Source organism: Magnolia sinica, chromosome 10 (assembly GCF_029962835.1).
Source record: "Magnolia sinica isolate HGM2019 chromosome 10, MsV1, whole genome shotgun sequence".
In the NCBI taxonomy this organism is placed as follows: domain Eukaryota; kingdom Viridiplantae; phylum Streptophyta; class Magnoliopsida; order Magnoliales; family Magnoliaceae; genus Magnolia; species Magnolia sinica.
In genome coordinates this window covers 12,653,585-12,670,765 of record NC_080582.1, presented here as the reverse complement: position 1 = coordinate 12,670,765, position 17,181 = coordinate 12,653,585, and the positions used below count along the sequence as shown (strand labels likewise).

Sequence of the window (17,181 nt, the reverse complement as noted above, 5' to 3'; positions counted from 1 at the left end):
ACCCCCGGAAGATACCAAAAATCCCAAAATTCAGATATCGCACGATATATCGTGAGATATTGCGCTATATATCGTCGATATCACCGATACAACCCACATCGTGCGATATTGCGGTATTTTTTCCTCTATTATTGTCGGAAATCGACAACCAGACTCACGGACACTCGGGGTTGTGGAGAATAAAAAAAAATTTGAATTAGAGAAAAAAAAGAGAGAGAGAAATTGGAGAGTACCTGTAGTTGTAGGCTGTGGCGGTGAACGGAGGTGGGCCATTCGACAAGTAAGCATCTGTATCCCTCTTTCTTCGATTTTTTCTGGCTATTTTCTTCAATTTCCCTATTTCTTCACTGATTGGAGTGTGCCTGTGCGGATTTCTCGGAGATTCGGCAAGAAATTAGGCCGGATTGAGGAAACGGAATGAGAAATCATCCTCCGGAATCCTCACTACGTGAAGGAGAGGGAAAATGAAGGAGATGGGCACGGGAGGGGTGAAAGGGGATCGGCTGTGTGGTGGTTTACTGAGCACGCTGTTATCGTACTCAGTAAACTTAGTTGGGCCCACTTTTAATGTATGTGGTCTATCCACGCCGTCCATTCGTTTTCCCATATAAATTAAGGGGTTGATCCCATAACTTAGAAATTTTAGTTGATCATACCACAGGAAACAGTGGTGATACTGATTTCCACCGTTGAAATCTTTCTGGGCCCTGCAGTGATGTTTATCGGTATCCAAACCGTTAATAAGATCATACAAACGTCGACGAAGGGAAAATACGAATTTAAGATTGATCCAATCATCCAAGACTTCTGTGGCCCTCAAGAAATTTTCAACGGTGGATGTTCAATTCAACTGTTTTATAAGGTGTGGCCCATTTAAACATTGTATATGGTTTATTTTTGGGCTGAAGCGTTGAAATTATCTGGTAAAATGGATGGATGGAGACGATAAAATACATAAATCATGGTGGACCTCACATGAGTTTACACAATACGCTAGGCGCAGTGAGTTACTCACTGCACAATCACAAAAGTAGTGTCACCAAGTTCTGTGGGTCCCACGGTAATGTGTGTGTCATATCCACACCGTTCATTAATTTTGAAATAATATTTTAAGGCATGACATAAACAATGATGTAGATCTAAATCTCAAGTGGACCACATTACAGGAAACAGTGTTGAATGAGCGTCGACCATTAAAAACATTCTGGGGGCCATTAAAGTTTTGGATCAAGCTGATTTTTGTTTGTTCTCTTCATCAAAGCCGTCCATCCCTTTTTCTCAGATTATTTTAAGCATGAAAACAAAAATGAGGCAGATTCAACGCTAAAATGGACCACACACTCTTGCATTTAATGCAACCAAGCTTATTATTTGGTATTTGGTGTGGTCCACTTGATCGTTGGATCTACCTCATTTTTGTGTTCAAGCCTTAAAATGATACGAGCAAAAGGGATTGATGGCTTGGATGTACAAATACTGCATGGTGGGCCCACCCATAGAACTGCCCGTTCGAGGCTCGAGATGGGCAGGGGTAGGACGCAATCCGCGTCCAGGTACGTGTCGTGCGAAGACGAGCACTGACGCTCCTTGAGCTCGAGTTGTACGAACAGTTCAAAGGAGATCAAAGTTACATGGGCCCCACAATGATGTATTTATTACATCTACACTGTTCATCTATTTTTAGAGATCATATTAGAGCATTATCCAACAAATGAATCATATCCAAAGATCAGCTGGACCACACCACAGATGGCAGCGGAGAATATGATTTTCACTGTTAAACAATTCATGGAGCCCACCGTTAAAGATTAGCTGGACCCACCACAGATGGCAACGGAGAATCTGTGACCCCAATAAGGGTTTCAATGGTAGACATTCAATTCACACTGTTGCCTTGGTGTGGTCCACCTGATTTTTTAATAAGCTTCATTTTTGGCTAAAGACTTAAAATTATATGGTGAAATGGATGAACGGGTTGGATAAAATGCATGAATGAAGGTGGCTCCATAGAATTTACTTAGTACACTTAGGGTATCTGGCATCTTTACATGTGGTACTATTGCATGCATGAACAACTGTACGTGTGGATGGTGCTCTATGGACCATTCCTTAAAATAATATGACAAAATGGATGAGTGTCATGGATATACAGCACATGCCCCAAGATGGGCCCTAACAAGTACTAATATAATATTATATGTGGAATCTCGACTTATCCATGTGGGTCTAGACCACAATTAGTCCCCATCATTAATATGTATATTTCTCAAATTTTACTTATTCAGTTCTTCTTTTGCTTTTCAATGAATTGGTTGTGTTTTCATACATTACTATGATATATTTATAAGTATCATGCATTCAATTTAAATATAATTGCGTTAGTTCAGTTAAACATCACATAGCTTAGGACCCTATACAAAGAAAATTTATTATGCGCATCTTTTTTTTTGAGATGTTATGATTTAAAAGTGTATATTAGGGGCCTTTTTAACAATCCCCAAAGTTTCATTAAAAAATTCAACCATTTCCTCAATGTTTCCCCATGTTTCCCAAAAAATGCAATAAATTATGCGATACAAACAATAAATCCCGTGCGATAACCGATACGTATCTGTATCCCAAGGGTGCGATACATCGTGCGATACCGATATTTCGAACACTGGATACAAGATAAATCGGCCGATATCATCGATACTTAAAACACTGCCATTTAAGTCTACTTGGTGCCACTCCCAAGTTCCCTTGAATGAATTCATTTCTAATTCTATCCTTCCTCATCCTTCCACCCATCCATCTCAACATCCTCATTTAAGCTACACATCCTATGGACATGTTGTTACTTAACTAGCCATCATTCTGTCCCAAAAAGCATGGCTGGCCTTATAACTATCTTATAGAATTTCCGTTTTAGTTTGAAGGGTACACGACAATCACATATAACTCGAGGGGCATATCTCTATTTCTTCTACCCAGCTTGAACTAAATGTGCAACATCCTTCTTAATCTCTCCACTCTCATGAATTATCAACCCATGGCATCAAATTGGTTTTTTGGGAAACTTTCTGGGATGGTTTGGTCATTATAAGGCAAATCAACTACTTTGTATCCATTGTGTATGCCTATGAAGCCAGAGTTGTAGAACTCCCAAATAGAAAGCAAATAATAAAGATCCTAATATGACTGGACTTTCTATAAGTGCTAAAGAGCAAAAATGCAAAGAGTATAAAGCATATAAAATAGAATCATGCGTAAAAAGGAAACTGCTTAGAAAGAAATATTGTCTCATGTCCTCATCAAGGCCTTTTCTAGTATGGAACGTGCATATGTGGTATGGGATGCGATTGCGTCAACCTCTCTCTCTCTCTCTCTCTTAATTTTCTTTGGTTATGGATGGAACTGGGACAAGTCAATCAGCACAACTTGCCCTGACACGGATTAAACTGGGCAGACTCGGTGCAACTCATCCGGATACAAGATGAGTCAGGGGTATTTGTTGTTGCCAAGGTACGGCAACCATGCCTTGGAAGCTCAAGTATTGTATGTATGAGATTAAACAATATGTTGTTTCTTGGGGAGCCCAATGCTTCATAATGCCATGTATAGCTAACCAATGGATTACAAGAGAGGGAGGGTGACTCGCTATCTGCCCCTCTGTGTGTCTTTCTTGTTGATCTTCTTCTAAAAAGTTTGTTGCCTTTCAAGAAAAATGACTTTCATTAGTCCTCCAATTGGTGGCCAAACCATCCAACTGGTATGATTTTTGGTTGTCGATCGTCCATGGTAGTACTGAACAGATGTTTCTTTGGTAGCTTGTTGCTCCTTTGTACCAAGGATAGCCAATGAGATGGTTGATAGTCTCGAGTTTGCCCCCACTTCACACAAGCCGCCCATCCCGAGTTTGCCCCCGCTTCACACAAGCCACCCCACTTGAGACCGGTGTGAAAATGCCCATGCATTAATCACCTTCGATAAGGAGTCTCGAACACGAGACATTTCGCTCTGATACCACTTTTGATGCAGGACAACTAACCACTTGCTCTAAAAGCTCAAACTGATAAAGTGTGGTGAATCAATCCCTTCATCTCATAGCCCAGGTCAGGCCCTCGACCAAACCCCCCTCATGGGCCCCACTTCACATTAGCCGCCCACCTTGAGTGTGCCACCGCTTCACACAGGCCACCCCACTCGAGCCCAGTGTAAAAATGCCCCTGCATTAAAAGGTAAGAGATCACTCACTGTTGATCCCTCTATGTATGTTTCTTGTTGTTCTTCTTCTTTTAATAAAACTAGGTTTCCTTTAAAAAAAGGAATTTATTTTGTGGTCGTTAGAAGTCCTCCAATTGGTGGCTAAAATCATCTCTCCAGTATGATTTTTGGTACCACCCACGCATGGTACAACTGAGCAAATGGCACAGGTCTAGATCTTATACACGGGGATTTAAATATTAGTATTAATGCTTGGGCATTTTCACACCGGGCTCAAGTGGGGTAGCCTGTGGGATGCGGGGACACACTCGGGGTAGGTGGCCCGTGTGAGACGGGCCCCACCCATGTGATTTAGGTGGCTAGTGTGAGGCGGTACCCATGTGATTTGGGGCCCATGAGGGGGGGTTCGGCCGGGGTCCTAACCCATGAGATATGGGGCCTGGGCTATGAGATAAAAGGATTGATTCGCCATACCCTAACAGTTCGAGTTTTTAGAGCAAGTGATTAATTGTCCTGCATCAAGTATCAATGCACGTATTGCACCCTTAGGATATGGTAACATATTGGTATTCCATGGGAAATATCACATGTATCAGGGAATGTATCGCTATTTGAGGGGAACATTGGGAAATGATGGAATTTTTCAATAAAACTTAAGAAACATTGAAAGAGACATGATTACACACTTAGAACTCAAAAAATCAAAAACAACAGGTATGCACAGCTAGTTTCCTTCGTATATGATCTTAAACTATGTGATGTCTGATGCAATTATATCGAAAATGAGGTCATATAATTCATAATATCATACAATACAAGTATAAAAACAGAATCCCTCAAATAAATTTAAAGAAAATGAATTTTTGAGGAGTTTTTTGCAATTTTTTTTCTTTGTATTTTCAGTTGGGGAATGTATTGTAATGTATCACCGATGCATATTGCAATGTATCAATGATACATCGGAATTTTATGAAGGGTTTTTGACAAAATATCACAATATATTGATATATCACGATATATTGGTGATACATTGTGATATTTTGTGCGATACAGGGGAATTTAATAACACCTCCCTCGTATATCATATTGGCCACATGCGATATCGATAGTATTGGCCAATTCTATCGATATTTAAATCACGGCTCATACATGTGTCAAGTGTATAGCTAAAAGTGTTTGATAAGTATCTTAGATGTAAGTGATCAGACCAGATCTTTTCAATCAGACAGAACTGTGCATATTAAAATTGTAGATGCGCATAAATAAATATTTGAAATATCAAAAAATGGAAGTAATATTGTCTGCATTTTGGCATGTGTGTGACACAGCTGTTGATGTGCATGTCCAACATGGCGGTATCAATGAAAAGACTGAATATGTCCTTGTTCCGTAGGTATGATGTCAGTTGGACTGTTTCCTGATGACCAGGTTGAAACTAAAGGTATTGTACATGTTCGCTGCTGGATTCTACACATATTCAATATTTGCCTTGATTTTTTGGGAGACAAGGCGGTCAGACTTCGGGGTATCCATGGGTCATCACGTAGCAACTGTCATTCTCATCCTGCTGTCTTACGTTTTCAGGTTTCTTTCCCAGCTTAACTACTTGAGCTTTCTTATATGTTCTCATTCACTTTTGGAGAAGTTTTATGTGCACTATCTCCCACCATCCAATGACAGTTGGTGGGAATCTCAATTTTCAAAATCCCATTTCAAGATACACATTGGATTCCCACAAAGAACATCCCCATGTATGTATTTGCAAAAGGGATTCCCGCCATTACTTGTATGGGGCTGGGTTATGCAAGCTTTGGCTCGTGGGAGACCCGTGTACAGAGAGCTGGTTCACACTGCGTGCACAGAGGTTATGCCCTATATATTTTATGAGTTACATTATTGCTTTATTCTTGATAGGAAATTATGCTACTGTTAAAAAGAAAAAAAATAAAATAAAAATTGTGCTGCTCGCATGCCAAATCCGATCCATATGCTGTTGATTCTATTACAACATATTTGTTTCCTCTTGCGTGATGTTATTGTGGTAGATCATCTTTCATCATAATAATCTCATAATGAAGATCCTTTTGTGATGCTTCAGTTACGTTCTTTGTTTCTACCCTTTTTTTTCTTCATTTTGGGAAATGGTTGCCTTTATTAAGAGCAAAAGGAGAAAACAACAAGAGACAAGTACTGTTAAAACAACAGTAACAACAACAAGAAGAAGAGACTAGTAGCGGTGGCGATGCAAATGGATGATGTGATCAGTTTGCCTCGGGAAAAAGGTCATTGTATTGGACGTGAGACACGGGAGAAAACAACAAGAGACTAGTACCTTTAAAACAACAGTAACAATGACAACAACAAGAGACTAGTAGTGGCAGCGATGCAAATGGACGATGTCATCAGTTTGCGTTAGGAAAAAGATCATTGTATTGAGATACATGAATTTAAGGAGAGTAGTAGAGAAGTGATCCTTAATTTAAGTCCCTCTCATTATCTCCTATTTTGTACTTGCATGGCTTTTTGGATTATTAATAAAATTCCATCATTCAGAAAAATTTCATAACTCTGTAAATATCTAGCCTGCTCATACACAAGGTCAATATGAGTGTATGTGTCTATCCACGATCTATTTGTCTATCTTGCTATGTAGGTAGTTAGAGCCCATTTGGGTGTACCCTCAAATCTCTATTAATTAGGCATTTTGATCTGACACAACATGCTTGATGTTTGTGCCAGACACGAAGTGGATCCACACTGGCAGCTTTCCTTTTTCCCTTTTCTTTTTTTCTTTTTGCCCCAAATAAATAATTAGATACTAACAAGGGTCCTGTTCTCATCGAATTTGTGATTTCATCAGGCCACATCATGTCTATGACTGCGTCCCTGGAAGCAGGAACACCCAAGTGGTTATATTTAACTAAGAAAAAAAACACATTTTAGTAAATCAACTTGGTGCTTTTCGTGTTTGCTGCTGAATGGTTGAATGGTATTCTTGGAATGGAGTAATTAAGCCTGAGGGCATTCCTAGTGACCGTAATGCTTCACACCAACATGCCTTTTTATCATGAGCTCTCTTGGCACGTCTTGGCATCTGATGCTAGTGGATATTTGAGGCTAAGCTATATGCTGATCACAGAGTCCAATCCCGGTATATAAAATCAGATTACTGCACTTTAAAGACTGGCAATGTGGACCGACCATATAAAACTATAAAATATTAAATATATTCAATTGCATTTTGTTATTGGCGGTGTGTGATTATTTGTTCCCCAATGCATAGGCAGCAGGACTACCCAAATTTCCTAACATTTTGTATCTGCCTCTTCATGCAGATTTGCTCGTGTTGGTTCTATTGTTTTGGCTCTTCATGATATGAGCGATGTCTTTCTGGAAATGGGGAAGATGTCAAAGTATGGTGGCTATGAAGCTTTTGCTAGCTTTTCATTTATTCTTTTTGTTGTCTCATGGATCATACTCCGCCTCACATATTTCCCGTTCTGGGTCCTTCATAGTACAAGGTGAGCATAAGTTGTTTCATCTAGGTTTTTGTTAATTGGCTGCCACTATTACTAAGCATTCTCTGTTTTCCCACATCTCTGCTTTCATGCACCATAAATCTTATGAAGACAGAAAAGATAAAAACTGCAGAGGCATGTGTGGTTGTTGTTTAAATCCAGCATGCAAGGTTCCTGATCTTTTATGCAAGGGTAGTTTTGTCAAATTTTTCTTGTTTAGGTAGCCAGAGTAAACCCATTACCTCAACTGGCATGGACACGGTTTAAAATTCATAGACTTGACTCAAAAGTCAATCATGCCAATTTGACACAAAGACTTGGTAAGTTCTTGGTTAAGTCTCGAATGTCAAGACTTGAGAAACATGAGAACTTAGGAAAATTAGTAAAAAGTACAAAACAGAGAAAAATTTGGAAACACTTTCAAGTAAAAGAAAAATAAAAGGTTTATCATTTCCAAAGAAACCCTTCTTAAGTTTACAAGTAAACTTTTAAAGAAAAAACAAAAAAAAAAAAAAAAAACAAAAACAAAAGACAAGACTGGGTCAAACTGTTTGCAAGTTGAGTCGGCCATGTTGAGATGATATCTTCATTAGAGTCTAGGTGAAATTAAGTTTTTGATTGAACCGACTTGAAATCTGATTGAGTTGTGTTTCTTCATGTTTTACTGGCCGGCTTATTGGCTAGCTTGCTGTGGATGCTGGGGTTGCAATTTGATGCTGGGTGCGGTTTGGCTCAAATCACCATAACTGGGAGTCGAGTTGATGCGTGTAGAACTAGAAGTCTAGAACTACATGCAATGGAATGAATCTAATTCCAATGTCACTGATTTAACCTGAGATAGGAGTAAGGGGTTTGGTTACAAGAGGAGAATGGGTTAGGACGTTAGGCACCTCTTCTCCGTTCACAGTCTCCACACCAAGAAATATGAACTAAGGAGAGAGAATTCAACAAATTTCAATGCATTTAACAGAAATCAAATACAATTAATGATACAACTAGTAAATATAGGAGAAGTAATAAGAAAATGGCAGCTCTCTAATATCTTCTCGGGCTTGATCTCCTTCTGCGATCAGCAGTTCAGCTCCTATTGCCAGAGTTTGGCTTGTGGACATAGAGAACATAAGCCGGGACAATCCTTTTTGAGTTTCCCTCCAATACATTCAAACTCCAGGTTCTTTTCTTCTCCATACTCCTTGTTTTCTTCTTCTCTAATGCTCTTTTCTCTCCACTTTGGTAGGTTCTCCGCATATGAGTTTTGAGATCCAAAGGCCTTCTCCTTGTAGAATTCTCCTCCTTTTATAGAGTTCTTGAGTGGCATTCCTGCAAGATGAGAGGAGATGAGAGGCATTTAAAAGGTTATTGTCAAAATTGGGAGGTTTATTCTCACCCATTAGATACAATGAGAAGATGGTCTTTACCTCTTTTGGATAAGAACGAGTAGTTAGAAATGAATCTCTCAAGAAGTTGCCTAATTGGGCATTTTTGGAATTTCCTTAGTTCAGGCATTTTGTAGAGAGATTCTTTTAATAAAACTTCAAGGATTGTTAAAAAAGACATCAATACACACTTAAAAATCAAAACATCACAAAAAAAAATCAACAACTGCTCTTGATAGGTTTCTTTTGTATGGGGTCCTACTCTTTGTGTTGTCTGATTGAACTGATGCAAGTATATAAAAAGTCTATTTATAAAATTTATAAATGTAAAAAGGCGTGTATGGAAACACTAGCAATGCATTCCAAAGCAAAACAAAAATTAGGAAACTAGAAATATACCATGAATAATGTGTCTAGCTATGGCTCAGACCTACATAGAGTTGCACGGTGGCTCGAAATCGTCAACTCCATCTCGACATGCTAGGCATAGTACTGCTACTCCACAAACCAAGAATATTATGCCCAGGTTATAATAGAATGATACCAATGAAGATACCCTCTAACATAACGCTAGTACTCATCCTCTCTGATTTGAGAAAAAATGATTTTTTTTAATTATTTTTTTTTAATTTCCCCAATTTTCCACAAATCAGATCTTCCCCCGAATCCCAAAATTAGAGTGTATGTGATGAAAATTTCATCAAACACTCCTAAATACTTTGAAATGGGGGATAATTGACCGTTGATTGAAGTAGAATTTTGAAAAAAAAAAATATTTTTTAAACATTTTTTAACATTTTTAATTAAAAATATTTTTTTTCAAAAAAAAATCGCAAATTACAAAGAATTACTAGATTAGGCTACATACCTATTTGATTTTGTGTTTGACACAAAGATTGCAATTGATTTGCGAGAATTTGGAAAATATTGATTTTTTCCAATTTTTCGTAACTCGGTCCATCTCCCCTAAATCTCGAAAGTGAAGCTCCAAATCCATGATTTTTCATGCAAAACATGAAGAATCATGAATTTAACCATTTGACACTGATTTAATATGATTACTTAAAAATAAAAATAAAAAAAGAAGAAGAAGAAGAAGAAGAAGAAGAAAAAGAGAGAGAGAGAGAGAGAAGAAAAGAGAGAGAAAATTGAAAATGCTCACCTGATCAAATAGATGGGATATATCGGCACTACCTGTGTGTTTTGTATTTTAGGGGTGGGATACAAGATATATTTTGGGATATATCGGCCGATATCGTCAATACTGAAAACACTGACCAATACCACTTTCTTTCTCTATTACTTTTCACCAAAGCCCAATTTCTCGACAAGTCATCCATTGTCGCAGCAGGATAGATTAGAAATCTCCAACTAGGGCACTAAAACATGAGAGAACAAATCATGCTGATTCAATTGGAGACCTTGACGTCACAGGTCGACACTAGAAGATGGGAAGGCATTTAGCACATCCCCTCTAGTGCAAGTGGTGTCAAAAGGCCTTCATGATGGTGAATAGAGGCAAAACCGATGGGAGACCTAGATGTCACTTGTCAGCACTGGACAATGGGGAGGCATTCAGTACAGCCCCTAGATCTCCCAGTGCAGAGAAGTGCCGAAAGGCCTTTACGATGGAAAGCAGTTGCAGTCATCACAAACTCGTTAGAAACAGTCTCCAGTATCTCCAATGATCACACTAGTCAAGTATACTTGATTTCTCGATCACAAAAACGAATCATTGGGAAGAATCATTGAAATCTTATCTGCCTGTCTCCCATCCCATTTTTTAACCACTTCAACAAAACTTTGATTATGTTTATATCAAATCATTGACTATGTCGTTCATCCCAGTCCATATTGGCGATCATCACCCGTTTGATTTATTCTTTTAGTTGCATGCATTCATGCTTGATTCAATAATTCAGGCCTGCTAGAATCCTTACACGGTATCAAACTAGTGTGCTACTGAAGGATTTTTGTTTCCAATTGGTAGTTTGATGATGTGAAATGTGAAATTTACATCAGTGCCCATATGAAATTTCTGAATTTTGATTTCCGTGCCCCTTACAAAAATCAATAAAAGGTGTTGTTGTTGTTATTACTACTACTATTATTATTATCATTGTTGTTGTTGTTATTACTATTCATCATCATCGAAATTCAGATTATAGAATGGAACAAGGAAACCTCATGTTTATTGAGGAGGAACAGGAATATATCCTCTAAGAATTGACTATCACAGTGCAAGCGAGAACTGAAGAATATAGCTCGAGGAAAAAAGAGAGAAGGGCAACTTAGACGTTAAAGGATAGAGTTGGCCTTGTCTTGCATGTTGGGTTTTATTACTCATCAATTGAGAAGGCAGCACGAGCCCGGATGCATTAGTGTATTTCAAAATGGAAGACAACCAAGTTCCAGGCTGAACAACTTTGAGAAGGACCCAATCGGCAACAATTTCAAGTGAACAGATAGCCAACAACCCTTTTTACAAGCATTTTTCCCTTGAAAAAATATTACAATTTCAAGGGTAAACTAGAATTCTTAAGGCATAGAAAAGGGTTGTAGCGTATAATCAGCTCCATGTGATCAGTCATCCAATTTCAAATACCATTAGAGGAGACAAAATTAACACAAAAAAATACTGACAGGATTATGTGAGCTCAATAAAGCATTCTGAGATAACTTCTTCTTTGTAAAATTGAAAAGTTAGGAATGATCCTTTCCTAGTTGTCAATGCTTCACTCTCTGCCAAGGTTTCTCAGATCACTCAAAGTGATGGTAAAATAATTGAACTCTTGAGCATTATATAAATGATCATCACAAAATTCATGATAGAAAAACTTGCTTGAACCGTTCTCTGGAAATGATCTTTGTGAGAGACAGATGTTGATTGGATAGCTATAAAATATTTTGGAAAGGACATTCACGTGGGAGAGGTCTCTCTACATAGCCCTACTAGACTGAAGGATGCACTTAGAATTCCTCCCAAATAGGAGCCGGGCAGTTTGCTTTCTCAGCCCTAACGTGTGTACCTTTTACCTTTGGGATGCCAAATTGGTGGACCATCATTTCATTCATTGCCCATTTGCTAGGGCTGTTTGGGGTAACTTCTTTGATTTTTTCCATTGTCAATGGATGATGTCAGAGTCGATAGGGCCTTTTCTCTTGGCATATCATGGGGGCAGTGTTGGCTCCAATGGGATAATCCTATGGCTTCTTGCACTCCTTGTGGGGTTGTGGTCTATTTGGAATGCATGCAATAACTGATGCTTCTGAAATCAATCCTGTGACCTGGTGGGTGTGTTTTGGAAGGCAAAGTTGGAAGTGGCGTTTTGGGCGTCTGCACTTTAGCCTTTTGCAGATTGTAATTTTGTTTGTGTTGAATCCTTCTGGGCTGTTGCTTTGTAATTCGCTGAGCGTTGATTCCTCGTCTTTGCCCTTTTCTTAATAAAATTATCATTACCTTTAAAAAAAAGTGTGATTTTTGTCGAGTTAATGTTTCAATTGTTTTGAGTACTGGAAACAAATTAAACTATTATTCTAGGGTTGAAAAGCCAAGATCTAATACTCAGCCATTCAATTTTTCATTTTCCTTACCATTGCAAACACTATGGTAAGTTCAAAACTAAGTTATCCCACACTCAACTAAATGTCGATTTGGGGTGTACTTCCAAACACTACCTACATACATGTACTTGCATGATTTGGAAAAAAAAAGAAAGAAAGAAAGAAAGAAGAATTATACCTGTTCTGTGATTGGTCCGTCTAGTTGGTGGGACTCACACTCTTGAGTATGCATGTTTTTCTACTAAGGTTGATCGGCTAAGTGAGTAAATCACAGGCCGTGCCTGACTATACAATTTTGCGTATCGATTATATGAGATCTTCCTACCCTCTGGCCTGAACTTGGAGAACAAAATTGATGAACAGAAAATGAAATTTCTTATTGTGCTTTTATGAAGTATCCAAAAATAAGTTATGAATAAATTGCCCTGATTCAAAAGATGATGTACATATCTGCATCGAAGTGATTAAACATTTGTTAGCATTTAGATATTAAAAAGAGATGCTCCAATGCTGTCAGAGCATTATAAGTTATAGTGCTCCTAGTGGCATTTCGACACTATAGACAGTCCAATCCATTGACTAGACTGTTCATTAGGTAACACACATTTCATGGGCTACCATGCGAACATCACACCGTTTAAACAATATTCCATTTGATCAATGGCCTTTAATGTGGATGGTCAAGACCATTTCCACAAAAATAGGTCCATAACAATTTGATCCATCTATTTATTGGGACCCTTCATGATTGCTTATGATTCTAAAGAATCACTTTTGTTAGGCAATTGTAAACATCCCATCCATGGCTTAGAAAAAGGATGGCTACAGAAGATACAGTCAAATCAAGGATTGATTAGATCATCCAATCAGCGTGATCTTTTAATTGTAGTCTATGAAATGTGTTTTTGACTTAATGAACAGTTCAGATTGATTGATTGATTGGACTGTCCAAGTGAACCCATGCAACTAGGAGCATTAAAATTTATAGTGCTCTGAGAAAATTTGAGCGTCTCTTAATCATTTTTCCTCTTTTTTTGTGGGAAGTTCTTACAGAAACAAGGTCTTGAACTCGTGGGGTTTTCTCTATAATTCCATTGTCTTGCAGTTATGAGGTTCTTTTGACATTGGACAAGGATAAGCACAAGGTCGAGGGACCCATATACTATTATATGTTCAATACTCTCCTTTTCTGCTTGCTTGTTCTTCATATTTATTGGTGGGTTTTAATCTACCGGATGCTCATTAAACAAATAAAGGCAAAAGGCCAGCTTGGAGATGATGTCCGATCTGGTATGTTCTTCCTTCTGATGATTTTTTGAAGCATTTGCATGAACGCATGGGCACACACTCGAGCATGAACACAAGAAAGTATAACAATCTGCTAATTTTGATAAGAGGACACGTATTTGGTGCATGTGAAATGGTGCTCCTTATTTTCAGCTCCTGTAAAAATTGTACTTACAGAAAAAGTCCCTGATCCTGACATTTCATTTTGTGGATCCTGCCACGGATCCCATGATAGAAAAATCTTGCCAAGTGGGTGATCTTAACCGTCCGATCATTGACTCAGAAATGGACGGTAGAAGACAGTTTAGCAAAGTTCAGCATTGGATGGGAAAAGGTCCACCAATTGGATGAGTAGGATCTACCCATCTGTGCAATTTGAAGTAGTCCAACTGCAGGACGCACCCGGTGGACAGTTTCAGAACATGGACCACCATTCCACATCTCCAATTTAAGTCCCACACGCCGGAAAGGGAAAGAGGTGCATGGCGTTGAAATCATGTTTCCCCTTCTCCCTTTTTTTATACACGTCACGCACAATTACCAAAAATTCCCATTCCATAGAAATCACTAACATTTCCAAGATTTTGAAATATAACCAGATTTTGGAATATACATGTCAATGCAGTGACTGCATTGCTCTTTCTTGGCCATTGCTAGATTAAGATCTTCATCGAGTGATCAAGACAATTCTGTTGGCAAACCAAAGTAACTGAGCCTGCATGTTGGTCACTTAACTGAAATGCTTACAAGATTTTTCTATCATCGACTTTAGTTTCACTAGGGAAAAAGTGAAAATGATAAATGAAGTCAGGTCATTATTTATTTAGGGTGCGCTGGTTGTACCAAATACCATGAAATTTCGTAATATTTCATGATTAATCAGTCTAATTTGGTACAAAATATCATGATATTTGGTGCGACCAAATGCACCTTATTTATTTATTGAAATGTAACTGAATTTATTTAATGCTTTATTGATTAGTGCAATGGAAACCATGGAACCTGATTAATCATTTCAGAAAATTGTGAATATAAAATCAGTTGGAGTCAATGTTTATTAATGGAAGCGAGAAAATGGAGGGTTGCTAATTCCAACTGTGTACCCTATCGTCATACATGTTGCCAGAAGTTTCTACTTGACTAAGTGTGCCAGATCTAAGCCGTCCATCAGGTAGGCCCCACAGTGCCAACACCCTGGCACAAGCAAGCACAGTCAATCAGGTGGTGAAGAAGCATATGAAACAAATGGACGGCTAAAAAGACGGCCAAATTTTATTTATCTATCCATTTGTTTCGTACACTGGACCATCTCATTAAGTGGATGGGCTCGTTTGTTGGGACAGGACATCTATACAGACAGAACCATTTAAGCTTCGCACACCTAACATAACATTGCTAACATAATCACAAGAATGACGACCTTTACAAATTTATTTATTTTTTTTCTTGCATGTTGCAATCTTGAATCATTTCGGTTTCTTGTGTAGATTCTGAAGATGAAGGAGAACATGAGGACTAAACCATGAGCATGATTAGCAATATCCACACATGAAGGCAAGGATCTCCATCAATTTTGTTTGTGTTCCTTCTTCATCAGATCCAATACAGATACCAGTTATTGAAGAAATGTCCATGTGTTCTGTTCTTCTTGCAGATAAATCTCTCAAACAAGGTTCCATATCAAGATCTTGCGTGCTCCCATTTCGACATGTGAGATCTAGTCAAGTGAAAAACACATGTAATACGAAAACCATCACTGTAGATGGGGCTTGTACACTAACTTTAGAAACAGTGGATAGTCAACTAATTGATAGTTTGATTCAGTCTAGTTTTCAGACATTATAATTTCCCACCTTTATAGCTTCTCACTCCCACATCACTGAATAATGAGTAGAGGTTTGCGAACCCCACACGCACATGTGCCAACGCTGACTAGTGGGTGGGTTGTGAGTGGTGCATTAGGTGGCCCCCACTTTGAAGATGACCATACACACAAAATTGGGATGGTCCTCGCATTGGGTGGGCAACCCCTTCAGAGAATGGAAGCTCTGAAAAGCTTGCCAAGGGACTGCATTCAGTATGCATGTAGCCTGCCGACCAGCTTCATTTTCGTGCGTCCATCATCATGGTGTGGCCCACCTTATGCACCAACCAGATGCCTCAAGCCAGTTTAGAACATGTAGGGAGGATTGCATCGCAATCCTCCAATAATTATCTGAAAAGTGGAAATTTGCAAGGAAGAAATTCATCTTGCTGTTGCTTGAACTCTTTGGCCATTCTATGTTTGTCAGAAGAGTTCCGTGGGAGACGGTGCTTCTCTTGCCCGTCGATTGCCTACCATGGATGCCTCACACAGCTGCATTTGCGAGGAAACTTTGGAAAAAACATGGAGAAAACGATTATAGATAATGAAACTCCGAAAGTCAGAGGTGAGAAAATTGGTGATTTAGGTGTTCTTTCCTGATTTGGAGTCTCCTCTTTATGGTAGTAGATAGCTAGTTTATTTATTTATTTATTTATTTATTAAGAGTAAATTATCCAGTGTACAGCAGGATTTCCAGTAAATCATGATCAAACAGGCACGGCTTCAGTGGATCGACCAAGGTGGGTGGATCCCTGTGGGGCCCACTGTGATGTATTTTCCTTATATCCATGCTGCCCATCTGTTTCGAAAGCTCATTTTAGGCCGTGATCTCGAAAAATGAAGCAGATCCCAATCTCAGGTGGACCACACCACAGGAAACAGTGGTGATTAACCATTAAAAACTTTGTGGGCCTTGTGTGGTCCCTTCATCCAGGTCTTTGTGACCTTATCAACAGGTTGGATGGAAAATAAACATTCCGGCCCCGAAGAAGTTTTTAATGGTGGTTATTCAAACAGCACTGTTTCCTGTGGTGTGGTCCATCTGAGGTTTGGATCTGCTTCATTTTTTTGGATCAACTCTAAAATGAGCTTTTAAAATGAATGGATGGCGTGGATGTAAGGCACATACATCACGGTGGGCCCCACAGTCCCTCGGTCAATCCGGGGATCCACCTAAGCCATGCCCTGATCAAACGGTGTGGTCCACTTCCCGAATGGCCGTTGTGCTCCAATCACTGTACCAGGCAGTGGACCCCATCATCTGATTCTATCATATAATGGATGCTGATTGTTTTGGCAGAAAGGGAGGTTAATGAAGTTAGCAATGGATAATATACACCTTTTTGAAATGGGCCCCACTCCAAAC

The 17,181-nt window shown here is 38.9% G+C and overlaps 1 protein-coding gene across 3 annotated transcripts in view; it reads left to right on the top strand.

The window, feature by feature from the left end:
• The window catches only part of LOC131258000 (ceramide synthase 1 LOH3-like), a 28,040-nt gene extending 12,250 nt beyond the window's left edge, over nt 1-15,790 (top strand). The window contains exons 3-7 of one of the 3 annotated variants that reach the window (XM_058259022.1): nt 5,635-5,790; nt 7,542-7,727; nt 13,770-13,954; nt 15,439-15,505; nt 15,606-15,790. In XM_058259022.1, the coding sequence (XP_058115005.1) occupies nt 5,635-5,790; nt 7,542-7,727; nt 13,770-13,954; nt 15,439-15,470 (559 nt within the window). In that variant the 3' untranslated portion in view covers nt 15,471-15,505; nt 15,606-15,790. Of the gene's footprint in view, nt 1-5,634; nt 5,791-7,541; nt 7,728-13,769; nt 13,955-15,438 lie in introns of all 3 variants that reach the window. The other 2 variants (XR_009177762.1, XM_058259023.1) reach the window with 2 other exon arrangements.
• Nucleotides 15,791-17,181: the final 1,391 nt, after the last annotated feature.